Here is a 22,664-nt window from a genome sequence, read left to right on the forward strand (position 1 = left end):
CTCTCAATGTTTGAAATATATGCTATTAGTTTTAATTCTTGTTTTAAGTATCTTTGAACTTTAAATACCAAACTTATATCTTTATTGCTTATCAACTTGACATTATCTCTTTTTGTATATATTTTGAAATGTTAGATCTCATTCTTTTATTTTTTATTATTTAAAATTATTTTCATTTTATTGGAGTATAGTTGACTTACAATGTTGTGTTAGTTTCAGGTGTACAGCAAAGTGGTTCAGTTATACATACATTCATTCTTTTCTTTGAATGTTTAAAAAATTTTATTTTGGCCATGCTGCACAGCATGTGGAATCTTAATCCCTTGACCAGGAGTTGAACACAGGTGACATTATCTCTTGATTCTCCATTTTGAAAGAAAGCTTTTGGGGCTAGTAACCTGTTCCCCACCTTCCCTCCCTCTCCATCAGCTTCATTTTTACTTTTATTGGTATAGTTGTTATATTCTGCCCTCCAACAGTAGCATTCTTGGCTTTGTCCATTTCTGTCCTGTCCAAAGGATGACTCAAAATTGAATATCAAGAAACAATATTCATATTTTTATTACTATGTAAATATTGTACAAGGAAACATAATCCTCAAACACTTCGCTTTTTACTCTATATGTCTAACGTCACAACCTTAGAACCACTTGAAAAAGACTGTTCTTAGAATCAAGATTAAATGGATTATTTATTACACTCTATCAATTTAACACCACGATATATTCTAATTTGGTTCACAGTTAGACATCTTTGTTTATGCATTCATTCACTCATTCATTCATTTTGCTTCCCATAACATTTTAAAACTGTCTTTATTTTTCTGACATTATTATCCTTTATTATATCATCAAATTTTCCCCAAACTTTTCATGATACCACTCATTCCATACAGTTCTCATTTTTCTTCCTAAGATCTCCCACCTAAAACCCTCTTTTCTCTTGCTTCAATCTTGAATGACTGCTTTCTAGGACTTCTGAACAGTCATTAACTTAAGCCTTGTTTTCACTTTCATCTGGGTTGACTTAACTTTTTCCTGAACTTCTGTCTTCCGTGTCCTTAGTTCACATTATTTTGCTGCAACCTTAAATAACTACCTAAATGACGGTAAACACCAAGTTAAAGTTTCTGGGTCCATGCATGTCTAAAAATTCTATCCTCGTAATTAATCATTTGACAGTAAAGAATTCTGGGTTAAAAATTATTTTTCTTAAGAAAACTGTAAACAGAGTCCCATTTTCATCTAGCATAAAGTATTAGATGCCAGTCTGACATTCATTTCTTTAAAACTGACTTGTTTTTTTCCTCTGCCTGGAAGTTTTCTGAATCATCTCTTCACCCATGGAATTCTAAAATTTCACAATAACATATCTAAGTTATAATGCTTTGTACTTCCTGTACTAGGTAATAAACAGGTGGATCTGAAGCTCAAGACTATCACTGTCCTATGCACTTCCCGTATTAAGCAATAAATTAGTCGGAAGTCTGAAGTTAGCATAAACTGTTAACGCCCATCTCCAAAATCAACCATTGAGAAGCTGCAGAAGCTAAAGGGATGTGTGAGTCGCTGGAATGAAACTAGTGAGAGGAAGGCCCTGATGAAATATAAGGAAAAAAAGTCAAATCAACAGCTGAATTGAAATTAAATTATTTCTCTTAGAAACCAATAGACCAAACACATAAAATATGACCAGAAAAAAACAAATAAAACAATCAACAACTTGAGCTAAGAGATATACTGAATGCAGAGCCAGACAGCCAGCTAAGAATAAACATTTATAAAAACCGACCCTGTGCCAGATTGGCAAACTTTATATGTAAAGGGCCAAATAGTAAGATATTTTAGACTTTGTAGGCCATACAGTCTCTGTCACAATTCACAAAAGCAATCATAGACAATGTGAAAATGAATGAGCATGGCTGTGTTTCAATATAATTTTATTTATAGACACTGAGATTTGAATCTTACCTATTTTTCACCTGTTACAAAATATTAATCATTGGATTTCTTTCAAGCACTTTGAAGTATAAAGACCATTTTAGTAAAGGATGTATAAAAACAGATGGCAGCGAGCCCTGTTTAGTCCTTGGACAACAGTTGCCAATTCCCATTTTAGTTCATAAAAGAAGTTTCAATACAATTCAAAGGAATATACTGAACATACTATGTTTTCTATAATAAAATTAGAAATGATAAAAAAAGAATAGCTAATGTTTGACAACTAAACTTTTAAAGCTATGAAATAATCCTGGAGTTAAAATGGAAACTTTTTCAAAATGTACATGTGCCGCAATGTTCCTAGCAGTACTATTTACAGTAGCCAAGCTGTGGGCACAATCTAAATGTCCATCAACAGATGAATGGAAAAAGAAGTTGTAAGATACACACACACACACACACACACACACACGAGTATTACTCAGCCATTAAAAAAAGGATGAAATAATGCCATGTGCAGCAACACAGACGGACCTACAGATTACCATAGTCAATGAAGGGAGTCCGAAAGAGAAACAGAAGCATCATACGATATCACATGTGGAATCTCAAATATGATATAAATGAACTTCTGCACAAAACAGGAACAGATTCAGAGACACAGGAAACAAACTTCTGGTTATCAAAGGTAAAAGAGGGAGGGATAAATTAAGAGTTTGGAATAAGCAGATACAAACTGCTATTACAGATAAACTACTGTACAGCACAGGGAACTCTATTCAATACCTTGTGATAAACTATAATGGAAAACAATCTGAAAAAGAGGATACAAAAGAGGATACATGTACACATATGTAAATATATATATATGTAACTGAATCACTTTTCTGTGCATCACAAGCACAACACTGTAACTCAACTGGACTTTAAAAATAAATACATAAAAACTTTGAAATAATAAGGAAAACGTAAAAACATTTGGATATAATGAAAATGAAAAACATAAATTGAAAACTTGTGGGATCCACCTTTAGCACTTAAAGATAAATTTATAGTTGAAAATACATTTATGAGGAAAGAGCAGATTTTAAAATATGTGAGTTAATTATCTGACTGAAAAGAACCAATACAACAGAGCAAATCCAAATCCCAAAATTAGTGTGAGAGGAATAAAGTATCTGAAATGACCATAAGGATTAAAGATAGTGAAATAATATACAAAGACATCCCTACTCCCCACCACTGATCCAGGTCCAGATGACTTTGCAGGTGAGGTCAACTAAACTATTAAGAAAACATTTATTCCACAAAAACAGCAAAAGAATGAGAGTTTCTCAGTTCATTTTAAGCAGCTAGTGAGTGAAATCTTAATTCCAAGGGTAAAATTAGAAAATCACCACCTTACAACTATCATTATAATAACAATTTCAGGCAAGAATCATCAAAATAGATGTTAAAACTAGTACATTAAAGTTTGAGAATTAAAATAATGTTAGTGTGGCCTCAAAGTATCACTCCCCAAAATACTAACAAGTTGCAAAGAGAGAAACAGTAAATTTACAGTGAAAAATCTGGCAAAGACAATCTAAAGTGATCAAAGTTAACACATTACAAGTAACAGGACAAATCAACATCCTTTGCCTTCTGAAAAAATACACTAAGAACAACTAAGTGGTATTCACTTAAATCTAGTTAAAAGAAACAGATAAACTCAAAGTAAGAGATATCCTCCACAATAACATGCCTATATTCTTTTAAAATATGAATATCATGAATCAAAGACTGAAGCAACACTTCAGATTAATTTCCAGATTTTGATAATTATGCTACAGTAATGTCAAATGTCTTTGTTTTTAGACAATATACTCTAAAGTATTTAGGGGTTAAAGAATAAAGTAAAATAATATATCAATGAAGTAGCAAGGAATCTCCTTGACATACAATTAAGAAGGGAAAATTAATAATATAGTGGAGAGCTGGGCTGAAAATCATGCTAACCAAATGATGATTCAGAAGGATAAAAAAGGAAAATAGAGAGATATACAGATATCTGCAGAAAGTAACATATAGCTATACAAAGAGAGAGAAAAGACTATAAATGAAAAATAAAACAATGGTGCAAATGTGAATTGCCTGGATAATGATTATGTAAGTTTTTTTTTAGTACTCTGCAACCTTTCTGTAAGTTTGTATTGAAGTTTAAAAAGATATCAATGAAATTCATCACTTAAGTACAAAAAGAAAAAAGAAAATCTTTATAAAGTAAAAATCATATGTACAAACTACAGTAAGCTATCAGAGAGAGAGAATGTGGTAATATAAAAAAGTCATATGCACAGTGATTTACAACCAAAAAAGTATTTGCATTTTTTATAATCCTGTGTGCATTTTAAGTTGTTTCAGTCATGTCCAATTCTTTCCGACCTATGGACTGTAGCCCGCCAGCTCCTCTGTCCATGGGATTCTCCAGGCAAGAATACTGGAGTGGATTGCCATGCCCTCCTCCAGGGTGTCTTCCCGACCCAGGGACTGAACCTGCGTCTCCTGCACTACAGGCAGATTCTTTACAACGGAGCCACCAGGGAAAACTTAGACATTAATAAGCTATTTTATTACTCATCTTTCAATATTTATTCACTACTGGTAGTTTTGTTAGTTATACATGTATGCCTAACAAATTATCCCAAAATCTAGTAACTTTAAGTTTTTTTAATTTTTAATTTTTATTTTTGGTATGTGGCATGTGAGATCTTAGTTCTGCGACCAGGGAGCAAACCCTTGCCCCCTGCATTGGGAGCACAGAATTTAAACGACTGGACCACTACGGAAGTTCTCAAAAAAAAAAAAAAGTTTTTTTAAAACTCAATTTCTGAGAGCCAAGAATCTAGGCATGGCTTAGTTCCATTCTCTGGTTCAGGGTCTCTCACCGACTGGAATCATCTCAAGGCTCAACAGAGGAAATGGAGGTCCTGCTTCCGCATTCGCTCCAGTGACTGCTGGCAGGATCCAGTCTGTAAACGGGCCTCTCCATAAGGCAGCTCATTTCCATCAGAGAAAGCAAGAGAAGCCAGGCTTTCGGAAACTAATCCTTCAAGGAGATTTAAGACTACCATCTTGCGCCTTACTATCTCTGGTTCATCCACCCTTTAATCTATCTTAAATACAGACAAATTAAAAGGACAAAAAAGGGGGAACAGGAAGAAAAGATATACCACACAAATATTAATCATAAGAAAACTGGAACGACTAGAATGACTTTATTACTATAAGACAAAGTAGATTTTGGAACAGGAACTATTACTAGGTAAAGATGTATATCAAAAATGATTTATTAAAACGTTAATTCATCAAGAAAATATAACATTCCTAAACGTGAATGCATCTTTGCTTCAGTCATGTCCAAATCTGTGTGACCCCATTGACTGTAGCCTGCCAGGCTTCTGTCTATGGGATTATCCAGGCAAGAATACTGGAGTGGGTTTCCATGCCCTCCCTCCAGGGGATCTTCCCAACCCAGGCCTCTTACATCTCCTGCATTGGCAGGTGGGTTCTTTACCACTAGAGTAATTGAGCTTTAAAATATATATAGCAAAAACGGACAGAACTATAGAAAGAAATTTAAGAAAACCACATCTGTGGATGGAAATTCCAATATCCCTCTCTTCTTTTGATAATGAACAGAATAGAAAGAAAATCTGATAATGAACAGAATAGAAAGAAAATCAGGAAGATTACAGAAGACTTGCAACTTCAACCAGTTTATCCTACCAACATTTATAAAGAGGCACTACACCCAACAAAAGTAAAGTACACATTTTTTTCAAGTCTACATAGAACATTCACAAAGACAGACCATCGCTTGACATCAGAACAAATCTCAGGAAATGTCAAGGGCTGAAATGGTACAGAGCATGTTCTCTACTCAAAGCAGCATTTTTTAAAAAAACTAGAAATTCCAAGATTTGGGCTGGAAACCAAGTATTTAGAAATTAAACCCCCAAATATTCAGAAGTTAAATCATGCACTTATAAAATAATCATAGGTAAAAAGAGAATCACAGGAAGAGTAGAAAGTACTTTATACTAAGTAAAAATTAAAACCGAGTATACCGAATTTTGTGGGACATCCACAAGAAAGAAAAACACCTAATAGCTCACTATCTATTTTTAAAACTGAATTCATAATTAAAAACCTTCCCACAAAGAAAATACATCCACAAATAGCTACACTGATTAATTCTATCAAACATTTAAGAAAGAAATAATACCTATCTTATGTAATTCTCATCAACAGACTGACATGGCTGAGGAAAGAATTATGAGCTTGAAGGTTAATTCCAATAGAAACCTCCCAACTGAAATGCAAGGAGAAAAAAAGAATGGGTGGTGGTGCAGAAAGAAAAGGAGAGAGTGAAGAAAAAAAGAAAATCTGAAAGTAATGAATGACTAAGAGCTTTCTATAATCAATGATAGATACCAAACCACAAAACCAGGATCTCAGAGAACACCAACAGGATAATGCCAAAAAATATGCACTTCAGTGTATCATTCAAACTGCAGAAAACCAAAAACAAAGAGAAAATATTGCGGGGGGGGGCGGGGGGGGGGGGAGAAGAAGAAAACATCTTACGTAACAGAGAAGGGTAAGAATTACAGAGGTTATTTTCTCACCACAACCATGGAAGAAAGAAGAGTGGAATATCTGCAGTGTTAATGGAGGGAAAAAAAGAAAAAAACACCAATCTAGAATTTCTATATGAAGAGTAAAGAAGAAAAAGACTTCCTCACACAAAAACCAAGGAAATGTACTGTTAGTAGACCCGCTCTGCAAAAAAATATTAAAAGAAGGTCTTTGGGAAGAAAAAAAATTAAACAGATCAGAACTCAGACCTACATAAGGAAAGGAAGACTACTGAAGAAGGAATTAGTGAAGGTATTTTATACTTCTTATTCTTAATTTATCTGAAAGATTTTATTTAAAGTAAGAATAGTAACAAGATACCGGGTGATTACAGCATATAATTAAGTAAAATGGAAGATGAGGGCTTCTTTGATGGCCCAGTGGTGAAGAATCCCCTTGCCAACTCAGGAGGCATGGGTTCCACCCTTGGTCCGGGAAGATCCCATAGGCCATGGGACCACTAAGACCACACTCCACAACTACTGAGCCTCTGCTCTAGAGCCCGGGAGACACAACTACTGAAGCGTGTACACCTGGAACCTGCTTTCCAACAAGAGAAGCCGCAGCAACAAGAGGTCCATGCAGCACAACTGGAGAGCAGCCCCCCACTCACCACAACTACAGAAATCCCCACTCAGCAATGCAGATCCGAATAAATAACTAATTGTTTTAGAAAAGGAAAGATAACAATGTCCTAAGGGACAGGAAGGACAAATTGGGAATGCTCTGTTTAAGCTTCCCTGGTGGTTCAGATGGTAAAGCATCTGTCTACAATGCGGGAGACCCGGGTTCGATCCCTGGGTGGGGAAGATCTCCTGGAGAAGGAAATCGCAACCCACTCTGGTACTCTTGCCTGGAAAACCCCATGGATGGAGGAGCCTGGTAGGCTGCAGTCCACAGGGTCGCGAAGATTCAGACACGACTGAGCGACTTCACTTTCGCTGTTTAAGCTAACCTGCACTACACATGAAGCAGTACAGTATTATTTGGAGGTGGACTTAAAGTTGCAAATGCAGACTGCAACCACTAAGAATGGTTTAAACTATGAGAGATTAACAGGAGATAAAGGAATCACATAAAATGCGCAACTAAAACCAGAGAAGGCAAAAAAAAATGAGAAGGGGAAAAATAAAAACAAAGAACAAGTCAGTGAATACAAAACAGTTTATTAACAAGATACCTGCTAATTCAACCCACTTAAGCATCTCTTGAAGTGTGAAAGGTAATGGTCTACATATACCAATGAAAAGACACTGTTCAGAGTGGGTTTAAAAAAAACAAAAGAGACCTAACTGTATGTGGTCTATAAGAAATCCACTTTAAAGGAATGGGCAAAAAAGTTAACATTCATAAAAGAAGGTAAGTGAATGGCTAACAAGCACATGGAAGGGTACACACTACTACCAGTCATCAGGTCAATGGAAATTAAAACTATAATAAGATACTACTAGCCGTTCTAGTTATACTTACTAGCATGGCTAACAGTAAAGTGTTGGCAAGGATGTGAAGCAACCTGAACTCCAATACAAAACTGGTCAGAGTGTAAAGTGGTGCAACATTTTGCAAAATAACGAAGTTAAATACACACACACCCAATTTTACTCTGAGGCATGGTGTACAATGAAACAAACATTTACGCAAAGACAGACACAAATGTTTATAGTAGCTTTATTCATAATAGCTCCAATTTGAAAAGAATCTAAATGCCTGTCAACATGAGGATGGATTTTTAAATATCATGACATATTCATACAATGCAATACTCTCATTAAGAAAGAAGAAAAACATACGGATACATACAACATAGATATCAATAATCTAAAAATCCATTTTGCCGAGTAAAAGCCAGACATCAAAGAGCTTATGCTGTATATCGTTATTTTAGCACTAAGTCATGTCCAACTCTTCTTCGACCCCATGGACTATAAGCCCCCCAGGCTCCTTTGTCCATGACATTTTCTAGGCAAGAACACTGGAGCGGGTTGCCATTTCCTTCTTCAGGGGATCTTCCCGACCCAGGGATCGAACCTGAGTCTCCTGCATAGGCTGGTGGACTGTTTACCACTGGGCCATCAGGGAAACTGATACTGTATACATGCAGCATGAATATTTTATTCCATTTATATGAAGTTCAAAACATGCAAAATTAATCTGTGGTGATAGAAATCAAAAGAGTTGCCTTGACTGGGTCTGGAAAAGGGTGACAGGAAACAGGGGGATAAGTTTGTCGAATTTACTGCATGGTACCCTTAAGATCCATGCATTTCACTCTATGTAAATTACAGCTCAGTTTAAAAGAAAAAAACAATTCCTGGCAAAGGCCTTCAGTATTTTCTGTAGTTCAAGCACAGCAAGTAGCAGATGAATTTTTTTCTCCAAAGGGTCAGAAAGTAAATCTTTTAGAATTTGCTGTCATATGGTGGCTGATATAACCCCTCTGTCATTGTATCAAAGTATCCAGACTCATATGCAAACTTATGAGCATGGCTGTGTTCCACTAAAACTATTTACAAAAACAGGTGGCAAGCTGGATTTGGTCCACAGGCTGTATGTAGTCTGCTAACTTCTGGTGGAGCAAACAGAAAATCAATCTTCAAAATTAATTTAGCTTAATTTCTAATTCAGAGTCAAGTTTAAAAAAAAATTAAATACGATGCATTGTTCTTTCCTATATGGTGACAGGCAATGATAATTAGTAGAAGCTGATTATAATCCTTCCTAAACTTGTTTTTCTACACTCGTGTAATTATTTTAAAATAGAAAATCCCTAATATGGTTGATATGCAAGATCATCATTTTAGAAAATCATTTAAGAGCTACAATAATATCCTGAAAAATTATCTAGGAATAGAGAAATACTTAAGATAAACTGGCTAGTAATAAAGTATGAACTGGAAATTTAAAATATACTTAGGTACACACATAGCTACCCAAAATGGTGATGCTTTTTCTGGTATAATAAAGTTTTTGAAACACATTCAGTATCACTCATAACCACCTGGTTCGTTCTTTATTTGAAAGAATTGAAAATTAAGAACAGCAATCCCTTCTTGATGTTTTAAAAAGCATTTCAGAATACTAAATAATGAATGGAAATAAAACAAGCATTTTCTGAGAAGTACCAAAAGCTAATTTCCTTGCCTAATTTAGACAAGGCTCAAAAACTGAGCTTCCCTGGTGGCTCAGATGGTAGCGTCTGCCTACAATGTGGAAGACCCAGGTTCAATCCCTGGTTCGGAAAGATCTCCTGGAGAAGGAAACGGCAACCTACTCCAGTATTCTTGCCTCGAAAATTCCATGGATGGAGGAACCTGGTATGTTACAGTCCATGGGGCTGCAAAGAGTCGGACACGACTGAGCGGCTTCACTTCGCTTCACTTCAAAAATTGATATCTTGCAAAGGACATCCAGGGTACACAACTAGTATAAATAAATCTCAAACATGGCACATGTAAGCTGCCTGAAAATGTTTATCCATCTTCAAGAAAATCCCAATCTAAAAAATGAACTTAATCCTCTCTCACCATGGTATATCCCCATTAGAAGAAACACCAGCAAAACTAGGAGGCTCGGGTTCCAGTATAAGTTTGCCACCTAACTGGCTGTGTGAGAATCTGGCATCCACTCATTCATCAAGCATTTCTGAGAGCTTAGTACGTGCCAGACACTGGAAACACAGTAGTGAAGGAAATATCAAAAATTCCTATCCTCATGACACATTCCAGTGAGTCACTTAATCTCTAAAAACAATTTAGCTTTCTTTCTCTAAGATAATGGATTTCATATTTAAGGGTATTTTCAAGTCCCTAAAATAAGATCCGTATTACTTTCCTGCATCGAGGAAAGCAACTGATGGAGCATCACCTGAAATCCACTCTTTCACTGGCTAAAACTCTTCCTGTATCGTCATATTCAGAGAGCAAATTAAAAAAAAAGTAACAGACATTCTTGAAGGAATTATTTTAAATTCACTAATTTCGGTTTATAAAATTTAGAGGAAATATGAGCCTTATTGGCCTATTACTTGGTAACTAAACTTCCTTGGATGGGATCCAAGAAAGAAGCAGAACAACCTTATGAGAATGTTCTTCATATAATGAATAATTTTACAGACACTTCCAGTACTGCCTAGTGAATCAACTAACCAGCTCATCTTTTCTTCAGACTAGGATTTGATCTTTCTTTCCAAAATGCTTGCTGCAACACAGGTAGCCAGAAATCCAAATTGTGTATTCAAATCTAGTCCCTTGCGCCCTACATTTAAATTTTTCTTTTATTTATCATCAAGATATACATTTTCCCCACAACAAAACAGGCATGACAGTCCTTCAAGCGTAACTCCTCAATTCCCAAGGGGTAAATTTTTTAAATGTCTCATGTATTCATTTTTCCCAGATGAACTCTAGAATCACAAATTACATTTCTGGTAAGACCAAAGCAATGCTCACTTTAAATATCCCTTCCTTCATAGGCCCCTACTGAAACACCAAAAGGGATTCAAAATATAAGCCTGCAGTTTCTAGTCTATGAGTATTCGCTTTCAAATGAGAAATTGACCTAAGGATCTACCAAAATAAATAAATAAATAAATGTATATCCCACCAAAAGTGGCTTCTCCATTTACTTTCAACTCATAAAATATATTCAAAGTTTGTTAAAGCAAGCTAACACCATTCAACTTCAAAAGACAGTATAAGCAGTAGTTCCCAATTAAGCTAATCTTGAGCAATCTATTGTTAATCTAAAACGCTGTTCACCATATGTATGCTTGTATCTTAAGATCTTTTAAGAATATGAGCACCACCATCAGATCTAATATAAATGCAGAAGTATTGAAATTGTTAGCAAGAGATGATGGACAGAAAGCAGAAGAACAGCTTAACATAAAATACATGCAATGTACACAGGAACTATTTCTATTTTTTACAGTCATCTGAACTGTTAGTGGCCTTTAGAACTAGATTTTCAATTCAGGTATATCAAATGTCAAATTGCTAAAAGAAATCTTAAACTTCCATCTATATTTTTAAAAGTCTCATATTAACAAACTTGATTTTTATTTCAGAATCCAATAAATGAAACGACTTTGACAAAACTGAAATGACTTGTAACTTAGAAGACTCATTATTGTAAAATATTAATTATGCAGCTTTCCTGCTGTTCATCTTGTAGACAAGTACCCTCCTCATTACTGGCAGTGAGGTAAAAATAAAATAAAAAAAAGTCTGGTTTTGGAACCACAAAGACATGGGTTTGAACTCTGAGGCACCATGCCTTAAACATAAACTTTCTGAACCTATTTTTCATCTCTAAAATTGGAATATTAATACCTAATTTGAATGAACATTTTAATGATTAGTGAGATATATGCAAAGCAGCTTGCATATAATAGGAACTGAAGAAACTTTAGCTGCTATTTTTATTTTATTACTCAGAAATGTATCCAAGAGAAGACAAATAGAAGGACATGACAGGAAAATAAATCAGAGCCAAGGTTACATGTAACTGTTAAAACAAGACAAAAACAAACAAATACACTGACAGTTCAAGTGAAACTTTTTGTTCACATTTTATAGAAACAAGATAATATTGTCACCACTCTTTATACATACATAAAACCTACAGGTATACTAATGGTGGAGCTAAATAAAGACAAAAGATTATTACCATACGGAAAACAGGTAATTTTATGAACAGGTGAGATGATTTCACCATTGGAAAAAAAATGCCAAAACTAAGATTTTTAAATGCTTATGGAAGGATATTAAAAGATTCCTACCTTTAAACCGACTGCTATAAGATCTGTAACAACACTGTATGGAAAAAGTAAAAAGAGAAAATGGAAAACAAAGTTAGAAACAAGTTTTTAAAAGACAGAGATAAGATAAAGAAAAAAGAAAAAGCATTATAATAAATAATAAAAATAAGAATGTGACAAGTTGTGAAATGTTAATACAAAGAAAAGCGATGGGACAGTCTAGCCAACAGAGTGTAAAAGCAAAGCTTTAACAGCCAATGTAAGAAACAAATAATAAATCAAATTCTTTTTCAGTATTTAGAAAAATAATTGTTTCAATAAATGAAAATGGGTTTATCCATTTACCTCTATTTAACAAATCCAGCCAAGCCTTATAATCACCAAAGTTCATTCTTTTAAATCACTGGCATGAGTAACCATACTTAAAGTTTTACCTGACACAAAACCACTGAGTGGATTTTATAGAAATAGAAAATATCTTGAAAATTTGCATCCACCACCCAAATGGCTCACCAAAATATAGCTAAGACAGCCTTAGAACTAAAATAATTACAAACGTCAAACTCCAGACATCAAAACTGTCAAAGATTTGCTTTTGAAAAAGTCCTACCGCATCATATCTGTGATCAAATTACCTCAAAAAGAAATGAACATACACACACATACACACACATACACACACAAGGGCAGCTGGCATCTGAGGTGGAACTAGGAAGATATGTTGACTGGAGGTTTGCTGGTTTCTTAACTATCCAAAATAATGAAAAAGGACCTTTTTTCAGGCTATGGAAAAATGTAGAAATTTAATTAGCCTCCTGAAAGTATAAATTCACTGAGTTAAAAACCATATCCCTTAACATCAAGATGTAAAAAACCCTATATAGTTCTGCCAAACAAAAATCCATCTCTTCTAACCCAAAAGAAACTGTTTTCAATTAAGTTTGTCTCAATATCTTCTAAAAGAAAGCTCTAATAAAATTCTATATATTGTTAATAACCTATATCATTATTTAATAGAAGTAAACAAATTTATATTTGTCTAATGATGCAAATTTGTTTTAAACAATAACGATATAGATTAAAATTTTTTCTTATACACTTTGGAAACTCGAATTTGTTTTGTTTTAAATTTAAATGTGATATCTCTGACATCTGTGGATAAAAAATTAGATTGTGTAAGGTATACCACAGTATTGGTCCGGATGCAAAGAGCATGCTCCTACTTGAACTCCCAAATGAACTTACCTTTCAGTATTTCTTATTGCCTCATATACTTAAGCCAATAAACTCATTTTTAGTTTTCAAACTACATTTAGGAGGAAGAAAAAGTTAATTTCTTAAACACTACCCAAAAGAGTAAGTGTGCACTTCACAGTTGCTCAAGAGTTTAACAGCGAAGACGCATAATCCAAGAGTCCTCTTTATAACACGGTGAAGTTTCCAATACAAAAAGCTAGCCTGCTTCCACGTCTCACGTTAAACCACTAGTCAAGACAATTCACTACACATAATGAAAATACCACTTTCACAGCCTTCCTCAAATGAAATACTGGCATACTCACACAAATAATTAAGATAGCAAAATTTTGCACCCATAGAAAGTGCAGTTGAAAAAAGGTGATGTAAAATGAGTTTTTAACAATGCTCTCAGAAAAGCTTCAATTAAACAATAAAAACAGCTTCAATTAAATCTTAAAAATACTTTAGAGGACATCACAATAAGCGAAATCTAAAATTGCACTTTGTCTAACGTCTGTAATACTGTGCAATCTGCATTTATATATATTTACAGATTTATAAAACTAGGATAAATGAAATCTAATGAAGGCAAAAATTGTTCGAAGATCCTTTTACACAGGAAGATCTTTACACAGCACGACAACAATCAACTATATGGCAACATATACGTGATTTTACTGTACAAGCAAGTTCCATATATTCTACAACCAAGAGGTTTACAGAAATCTTGCCATCAAAATCAAGTAACAGGCCAACCAAAATCTCAAGTGCATAATGAAAACAAGTAAGTGGATCTGCAGGCTCTAAGAGAGCAGATTTTTTTTTTTAACCTTGACAGACATATACTAGGATCTTCAACTAATTCACTAAGATCTAATCTAGTTATTTTCTTAATCATTCAAATATTGGTTTGGTCCCACCCAAGGAGTCCCCAGAGAAATATTTACACCGATGATCCTAAATCTTTATTTTGGCCACAGATTTCATTCACTTTTAGAGCGTTTCAAACCGCCTGGAAAATCGCACTTTTTTTTCCTGCATAGAGCGCAGGGAATTCACGAAGTTCCTTGGGGGCGGAGGTGGGGTTGGTAAGGGGACGCATCCCTGTTCACCGAGTCCAGACGCCCGGAGTACCGTAATCGTAACAAGCTCCCAGCACAAGCCCGGAGACCGCGTGGGGCCCCGGCTCCGGGACCGGGTCGCCGCCCAGACGTTTACCGGCGCGTGCCCTCGCCGTCCGCCACTCCGCGGCCACTCGTCTCCCCGCCAGGGGAAGCTCCAGCGCTCGCCCCACCTCACCGGTAAACACCAACTCCCCGAGCGGGAGGACGCCCGCCCTGAGCGCCGCCTCCGCCTCCCCCAGCGCCGCGCACCATTTTCTGAGAGGAAGTGTCGGGAGGCCGGGCCGGGCTCCCTCGACTCTCGGGCGGAGGGCGGACCTCGGAACCCGGGTCTGCCCCGGGCTTTCCGCCGCCTCCCGGGGCGAGGGTGTACAGAGGCGGCAGGACGGGGTAGGGGGGCGCCCCGAGGGGGAAAGAGAGGCTGCGGCGGACCGCCTCTCCGCGATTCGTGGCTCCCCAAAGGAGGCACCCGGAAGCCCCGCCGTCGGGCTCTGCCGGGGCCGCTCCTCCGGTCGCCGGCGCCGCGCCCGGCTTCCCAGCTCCGGCGCGTCCGGCCGAGAGCTGCGGGAAAGAGGACGAGCGCAGCCCGGTGACCGCCGCGCCGCCGAGCACTTACCCATCCATGGCCCAGACGGAGGCGAGCACAGTGCGGGGACTGACGGGCTCACCGCGAGCGGAGGAAAGAGGCGGCGGCAACAGGGCGGCCCCGGGAACCGGCAAACGGCGCCTCTCCGGAGCCCCGGCCGGTCGGAGGTGGAGAGAGAGTGGGAAACAGGGGCGGAGACCAGGGACGCTCCCGCCACCGCCGCGCCCCCGCCTTCTCCACCCCCCGAGCGCGTCCCCGCCTCGCCTCACCCCGCCCCTCAGCGTCGACGCCCTCCCTGGGCCCCGCCCTCAGCCGCTCTCCGGCTCGGCTCCAGGGCGCCCTCTTCCTGCTGCCGCCCTAGAGACCCCGCCTCCGGGTGCCCCGCCCCGGCGCGCGCCCCCCGCCCCCGCCGGCCTCCTTGCTCGCGGGAGCGCGCGCCTTGTGCTTCCCGCTTCGCCGCCCCCCACCCCCCCCCACCCCGCCCCGCGCCCCCGCGGGCTTCGCCTGCCTTCCGGCTCTTCTGCCCCGAGGCTCCCTAGCTTGGACACCTCCCTGTACCAGCGGGGAAATCGTTGGGGACCCGACTCCGGACAGTAGGTAGGAGTGTCCCGCGAGAGCCCCAGAACCGCTGCGAAATTGCCCCGGGTGGGCGAGACTGTCGGCTCGGCCCCGAGCACCGAGGCCAGGCGCCGGCTGTGGGCTTCCGCCGGCCTGGCAGCCCAGGGAAGCGCCGGTCGCCCGCCCGGTGACCCGCACCGATTCGGTAGGTGAGGTTGGGATGAAGATGAAAGAGGTGAATGAGATTACCCCGAACTTGAGAATATACAGCTTTATTTATTCTCTGAGTGCTTTTCCACTCAGTCTGGCATTGAATTTACAGGAAACATTCATTGCACTGTATGGAATGGCCACTATATTGGTAGCATTTTATAAAAGTTTCCACATTTTCCCTATTAAAAAAAAAAACAGAAACGTATGAAAGAGTGCTTATTCTCGTTTCTCAGATGAAAGTTTAGACATGAGTGATTTGCCGACAGTTTGACACCCACAGAAACCCTTTTCTTTTAGTCTGAGTAAAATTATAAGAATATAAGTAGTTGGCAACTCGGTTTTTTTTCCCCTCATATTCTGTTTGGTTCTGAAATTGAATGATTTTTCGATTCACAGATCGCCAAGACGTGAGCCACTGAACACTGTCCTCCACCAAATTCTTAACTTCCTGGGTAGAAAGAGGGGACAGCTCCTTCTCAGCCTCATTCGAAAAGCCACTAACTACAAGCTCCATCATCTATCCTTGCTACTATCCTGCTTTTTAAAAAGTGGGTGCTACTGAAAAGACTTAAACTGTTGATTCACCCATCTTTTCAGTCAATATTTGTTGCTTACTATTTGCCAAGCACTGCAGGGCTGACCAAGAATATCAGGTTCCAGTCTTGACGGTTGCTGCATTCCTCTCAGTTTATTATTTGTTTGTTGACAAAACACAATTTTTGAATACCTCAGGTATCTTATTAAGAAAGATCATTTTAAAAATACTGTTATCTAACCTAAATCTTACTTTTCAAAAGGTCAAATATACTTTGATTCTTATGTTAAATCTAAATATGAAGTTGCAGTTGTAAACATTGCCAACCTACACTGCCAGATGGGTATTAAAAATACCAGCAAGATAAGTAGCTGAGGAGGTCTTCCTGTTGTTGGGGGAATATATTCTGTTGATAAAATTGCCTCAATTTTTTTTAAGCTATGCAAGTAGTAATATACATACATGCTCATTTTGGAAAATTCAAAACAATTTTAAATATAAAAAGGTATTATTTCTCTTCACAAGCTACCCCCCTGCCCATGATAGCCACTTAACAGTTGTGCATGCATTCTTCCAACACCTCACCATTTTTTCCTTTTTTCACTTAAAAATCTACTTAATTCTTTTTAATACTGCCTATTATTTCATGTGCCATAATTTTATTTAACCTTTTCCAAAATAGTGGAAATTTACATTGTTTCTAATTATTCAAAATAATTAACAGTACTGCAAAGAACATCATATATGTATGAGCATCTTTGCTTGTATGTGATTATATCAAGGAATAGATTCCTAGAAGCAGAATTGGAGGACAAAAGGCATAAGCATTCTCAGATTTCATAAATATTGACAAAATGATTCCCAAAAGCTGAACCAATTTATACTTTTAAAAGTTGTATTTCTCTTAGCCAATGCCTTATGATAGCTGACAGATTTCAGTATTAAAAAATAAATGTGAAGTCTGTCTCACACTCACTATCCATAGTACCAAAAATAACTCTGAACGGTCTCCAGTGTAAAGTGTACCTGGCTGAAATGAACAGAACTGTATGGCGTTTCCTAAACCAGTCACATCCAGTTGTGCAACAGAAGCCTAGATAGTAAGAAGACAACTCAGGACAGAACACAAGGTGAAACCCTGCCCCCTCCCCTGCCTGTTGGCCATAAGTTTAAAAGGTTTTTCATGGATTGAACGCCGTAGGTTTGTGAGTTTCTCTGATTCAGAAACAATATATAGAATAGAATTTAGTTCTTCTATGACCACTTTTAGAATACTAGCTATTCCTATAATCCATATGGCATTAGAAAGCTGTGGCCTATAATATCAGCCTAAGTTTCTGAGTTTCTGGAACGATCAGATAATCACCCACGTGACCTGCCTTGACATAAAGAGCTATATGTTCTGTATACTGGATTCCTGATGATCACACAGTCTTTATTTGCTAATTGCTCTTTACTTTTGAAAAGTAAAACAGTTAAAATAATTTAGTTTAAATTTTCTAATACTTTACCTTCTTTTGTTTTTATTCTAATTTTTATTGTAAGAAATTGCCCTGAAACACCTTCATCTAATGAGACACTCCCTACCCCCTCCATTATGATGTTTGGGCAAAATGTAACCTTTGAACATTTGCCTTAAAACATTGCAATATGCAGTGGTAGTTAACATTTAACGAACATTATTACCCTGCTCATGACGCTAGTGGTAAAGAAAGGGCCTCTCAGTGCAGGAGACGTATATAAGAGGCGTGGATTCGATGCTTGGGTGGGGAAGATGCCCTGGAGAAGGGCATGGCAGTCCTCTCCAGTACTCTTGCCTGGAGTACCCCATGGACCAAAGCCTGGCAGGCTGTGGTCCATGGGGTCAGAGTCTGACATGACTGAAGCAACTTAGCACACACACGTTACCCTATTCATGTTTATAGGTAAGATTACTTAAGATAGAAAAATAATACCTAAGACAGAAAAATAAAAAGATCCCAATTTAAGTCAGAGATAAGACCAGCCATTTGATGAATCTAGGAGGGAGACATTTTAATATCATTTTATCCCCTGACAAATACAGAATCATAATTGCTAGCATATATACACTAAAATACAAACATGAAATTATACTGAGTGAAATAAAGCTAAACTTAAAAGGCTACAAACTGTATGATTCCATTTATTTAACAGTCTCAAAATGACAAAATTACAGAGATAGATAACAGATTAGTGGTTGCCAAGGGTTAGGAAGGAGGATGGCAGGGTGGTGGTGATGGAAGATACAGAAAGAGAAGGAGACAGGTGTGACTATAAGGGAGTATAGCAGGGGGATGTTTGTGGTGATGGTGCAAGTCTTGATTGTGAGGTTGACTGTACAAATCTACAGAATCTGATAAAATTGCATCGAACTTTAGACACGCACAGTGCATGTAAAACTAGTAAAATCTGAGTGAGATTTATGAATTGTACCAATGTCAATTTATTTTGTTACAATTATTAAGACGTTACTGGTAGAAACTGGGTGAAGAGTTTCTGGGACCTCTTGGTACTTCTTTTAGAACTTACTGTGAATCTGTAATTATTTCAAAAATAAAACAAAAAAAAATTGCCAAGTGTTCCTTAAGTACGTGTTATTTGTTCAATAGTTAATGCCAATAACAAACTTCAGAGGCTGAAGGAAACTATATAGGTGTATAATTCATATTTTTCAGGTGCTGTTAACTTGGTAGTCAGACTAGGTTATAATAGCTGACACACACTGAATCTGACACTCTGCCCAATCTGTTGAACGATGAGCCTTCCTTCAAAGTCCTTCCCAACTGTGTGAGGAAGAGACTTGAAAGTGTTTCCCACATACTCACTGACCTCTCTGCCATCATGAGTTATGTCCATGTTCCTGAGCCCATCCTTGGCCCTGATGTAGTCATTTCCGTGTGAAGCTTAGTAAGACCAGTCCAGAGGACTTGAGCATTTGCGCTGAAGGTGCTGTCTTCAGTCCCTGACCGGTAGTGGCAGTTGCCAGCCCATGTCAAAGTTGCTGTGGATTTTCAAGAATAATTTTCCTTTTGTCATACTATATCACTGAGGTCCCAGTGTCACTCAGAGTTTCTAATAAACCAGACCTTTCCATTTTTATTCTGAGAAAGTCCTTTGAGATTTAGGCATGAATCTGAGACAAGGCCAGAGAACAATTTGAGTGATAATCACTACCCTCTTTAAAGAATCATTGCCCTTAAGCACTGAGCCTTTGTCCTTAAAACTGGTACAATGTACTCTCTACCCTGAGACTCTGGGTTCCCAACCAGGGGGTCTGCATTCAGTCCCTGGTAAGGAGACTAGATCCCACGTGAGGACAGCTAAGGGTTGGTATGCCGCAGCGAAGACGCAGTGCAGCCAAATAAATTAAAAATAATAATAATCACACTTATTTAGAAATAATTGACAGTGTTGTGCTTTTTAATCATCTTTCAGTTAGTAGAATAAATTTTCAAGATTTTTTTAGAAGGAACCTTGGGTTGTTTCCTGAGTCTCTATATATTCTATCACTTATCTAAGGTAAAGCTTCAGTATATGAAGAACTATTGAGTCAGTCAGGAACTCTATAACTATAGCCCTACTTACCTTCAGCATCGTATAACTATGATGGAAAAGACTGATCCTTAGAAGAGTTTTTCTTCATCTTTGAAATTTAGATAATTATTTAGGCTATGTCTTTATTTTGAGTCTTTGATTTTTCTAGAATCAATCTAATGGGCAGTTCTCAGACCCCATCTAAATGAAACCATCAGCAGTAGCTGACTGTTCCCTCTTCCTTGATGGGTTTCCCTGGTGGCTCGGTTGGTAAAGAATCCGCCTGCATGTGGAAAACCTGGGTTCGATCCCTGGGTTGGGAAGATCCCCTGGAGAAGGGGATCCACTTCAGCCTGGAGAATTCAGTGGACTATACAGTCCATGGGGTTGTGAAGAGGGGGACACAACTGAGTGACTTTCACTTTCACTTTCTTCCTTGGTACACTTTCTTCACTTGGCTCTCAGGAAACCGCATTTTTGTTATGTTTTTCGTCTCTGGTCACCCCATCTTCTTTCCTGGTTCTGACTTAACAGCTTTCAAATATTTCAAGACCCAGTCTTTGACCTTCTTTTCCTATACTCACTCTCTTGATACAGTCTTAGGGTTTTAAATATCATCTATAGCCTGAAGAGTGCCAACTTTATTTCTCTAGCCTAGAACTCTTTCTTGAACATCCGATTGGTTGTTCCTAGTTGGGACCAGGCAGGTTCCCATCTCAGAGTCCTTTATACTTGTTGTTCCCTCTTCCTGGAACGCTTTCCCCGGCATGGTTTGCTCCTTCATTAGCCTTCCTCGCATGTAATTTTCCCAGTAAGACCTTTCTTGGCCACTCTTATTTGAAACTGGATATCATGCTCACCCCTGTTATTTATTCTCCTCCCTGCTTTATTTTTCTCCTTATTCTAACATATGTAACCTACTTGTTTTATTTATTGTTTGTCTCCCTCCACTAAAATGTAAAATCATTAAGGCAGTGATACTTGTGTGTGTGTCTGCTGATGTATTTTTAACAACTGGAACAGTGCCTCCCACATAGTAGCCAGTGACTATCTTATTAAATAAATACATGAAATATGTTGTTCCTTGTAGAGACCTTGATTTTGAAGTTTTGTTTTAAATTTATGTTAAGCTTTGTCTGTTTTCTTCCTTAGCATTGCTAACTATTTATTTATTGGCTCTCTGATCATTTCAATATTTATTAGGTTTCCCTCATAGCTGAGTTGGTAAAGAATCTGCCTGCAATGCAGGAAACCCTGGTTTGATTCCTGGGTTGGGAAGATCCACTGGAGAAGGGGAAGGCTACCCACTCCAGTATTTTGGCCTAGAGAATTCTATCGACTGTATAGTCCATGGGGTTGCAAAGAGTCAGATAATGACTGAGCAACTTTTCATTTTCACTCTGTCTGTTTTCTTCCTTAGCATTGCTAACTAGTTATTTATTGGATCTCTGATCATTTCAATATTTATTCTTTAGTGTCATGTTTTTGTTTCTCCTTAACTTTCTGTACAACTTTTCAAGCCTATTTTCTCCAACCATAATTCAGATTTCTATAGTAGTGGTTTGATTCCTATTTTTATGTTTTAAAATTATATTTTATTTTTCTCCTCATTCTTTCATTAACTGTCAAATTTTTTTCTTTTTTTCATCTCATGGTATTATCTTACATATACATGTACAGGTATTTTATTGAAGTATAATTGATTTACAATGTATATATATGTTTATATATATAGAGAGAGGTACAGTATAGCAGAATTAGATATAGATATGTGTACAGGCGTTGGTTGGTATGTATGGTTGCTATGTATACTTGTATTTCCAAGTTTTGTCTGCTGAGAAAGCCAAACAATGATACCCCATTAACTTTACCAACATTTTAGTTACTAAATATCAGTCCCCAATAAAAGGAACCAGGACTCCACAGAGAAGTCATTGATTCCAGGGCTGCAGAAATAAAAATAATACATGAGCTTAGAGCAACTTGAGTTTGCTAAAAAGTAAAGTACTTTTAAAATGATAGGGACTTGTCAAAAGGGCACAGGAGTCTAGCTGAAAGATCTCCCAGGGACCAAAGGGGGAATAGTTTGAGCAACAAAATAAATAACAATAGTATTATATAGCCTTTAAAGTAAAATAATGAGTCAATATTTATATAAATAAATACTTGAATAAGCAAATAAGGGAAAAAGGATAGCTCTTACAGAATAATTCTAATTAATAAGCATAGAAGGAATACAGGAAATAGAAAACCAGTATTAGAATAATTGCTGCAGACAAGATCCACCAATTAATGCTAAAATTAGTGAGCGAACCTTAAAATAGTGGCATAATTTCAAAGTATCTCCCCTAAGATATTTATTAATTATGGAGAAAAATAATAACTTTACAATGAAATCCAGCAGACACCATCTCAGCTAAGCAGTCAAAATTAGCAGTAATGTGACATGTTGACGTGAACTCCTGATAAACTGATGGAC

At 37.7% G+C, this 22,664-nt stretch overlaps 1 protein-coding gene across 2 annotated transcripts in view; it reads right to left on the reverse strand.

Moving 5' to 3' along the window:
• PTBP3 (polypyrimidine tract binding protein 3) overlaps positions 1 to 15,487 on the reverse strand; it is an 86,262-nt gene extending 70,775 nt beyond the window's left edge. Inside the window, exons 1-2 of one of the 2 annotated variants that reach the window (XM_052644481.1) lie at positions 15,355 to 15,485; positions 12,400 to 12,433 (exon numbers count right to left, since the gene is read on the reverse strand). In XM_052644481.1, the coding sequence (XP_052500441.1) occupies positions 12,400 to 12,433; positions 15,355 to 15,362 (42 nt within the window). In that variant the 5' untranslated portion in view covers positions 15,363 to 15,485. Of the gene's footprint in view, positions 1 to 12,399; positions 12,434 to 15,354 lie in introns of both variants that reach the window. The other variant, XM_052644482.1, reaches the window with a different exon arrangement.
• Between the last annotated feature and the right edge of the window lie 7,177 nt (positions 15,488 to 22,664).

Source organism: Budorcas taxicolor, chromosome 8, assembly GCF_023091745.1.
Source record: "Budorcas taxicolor isolate Tak-1 chromosome 8, Takin1.1, whole genome shotgun sequence".
Taxonomy (NCBI): domain Eukaryota; kingdom Metazoa; phylum Chordata; class Mammalia; order Artiodactyla; family Bovidae; genus Budorcas; species Budorcas taxicolor.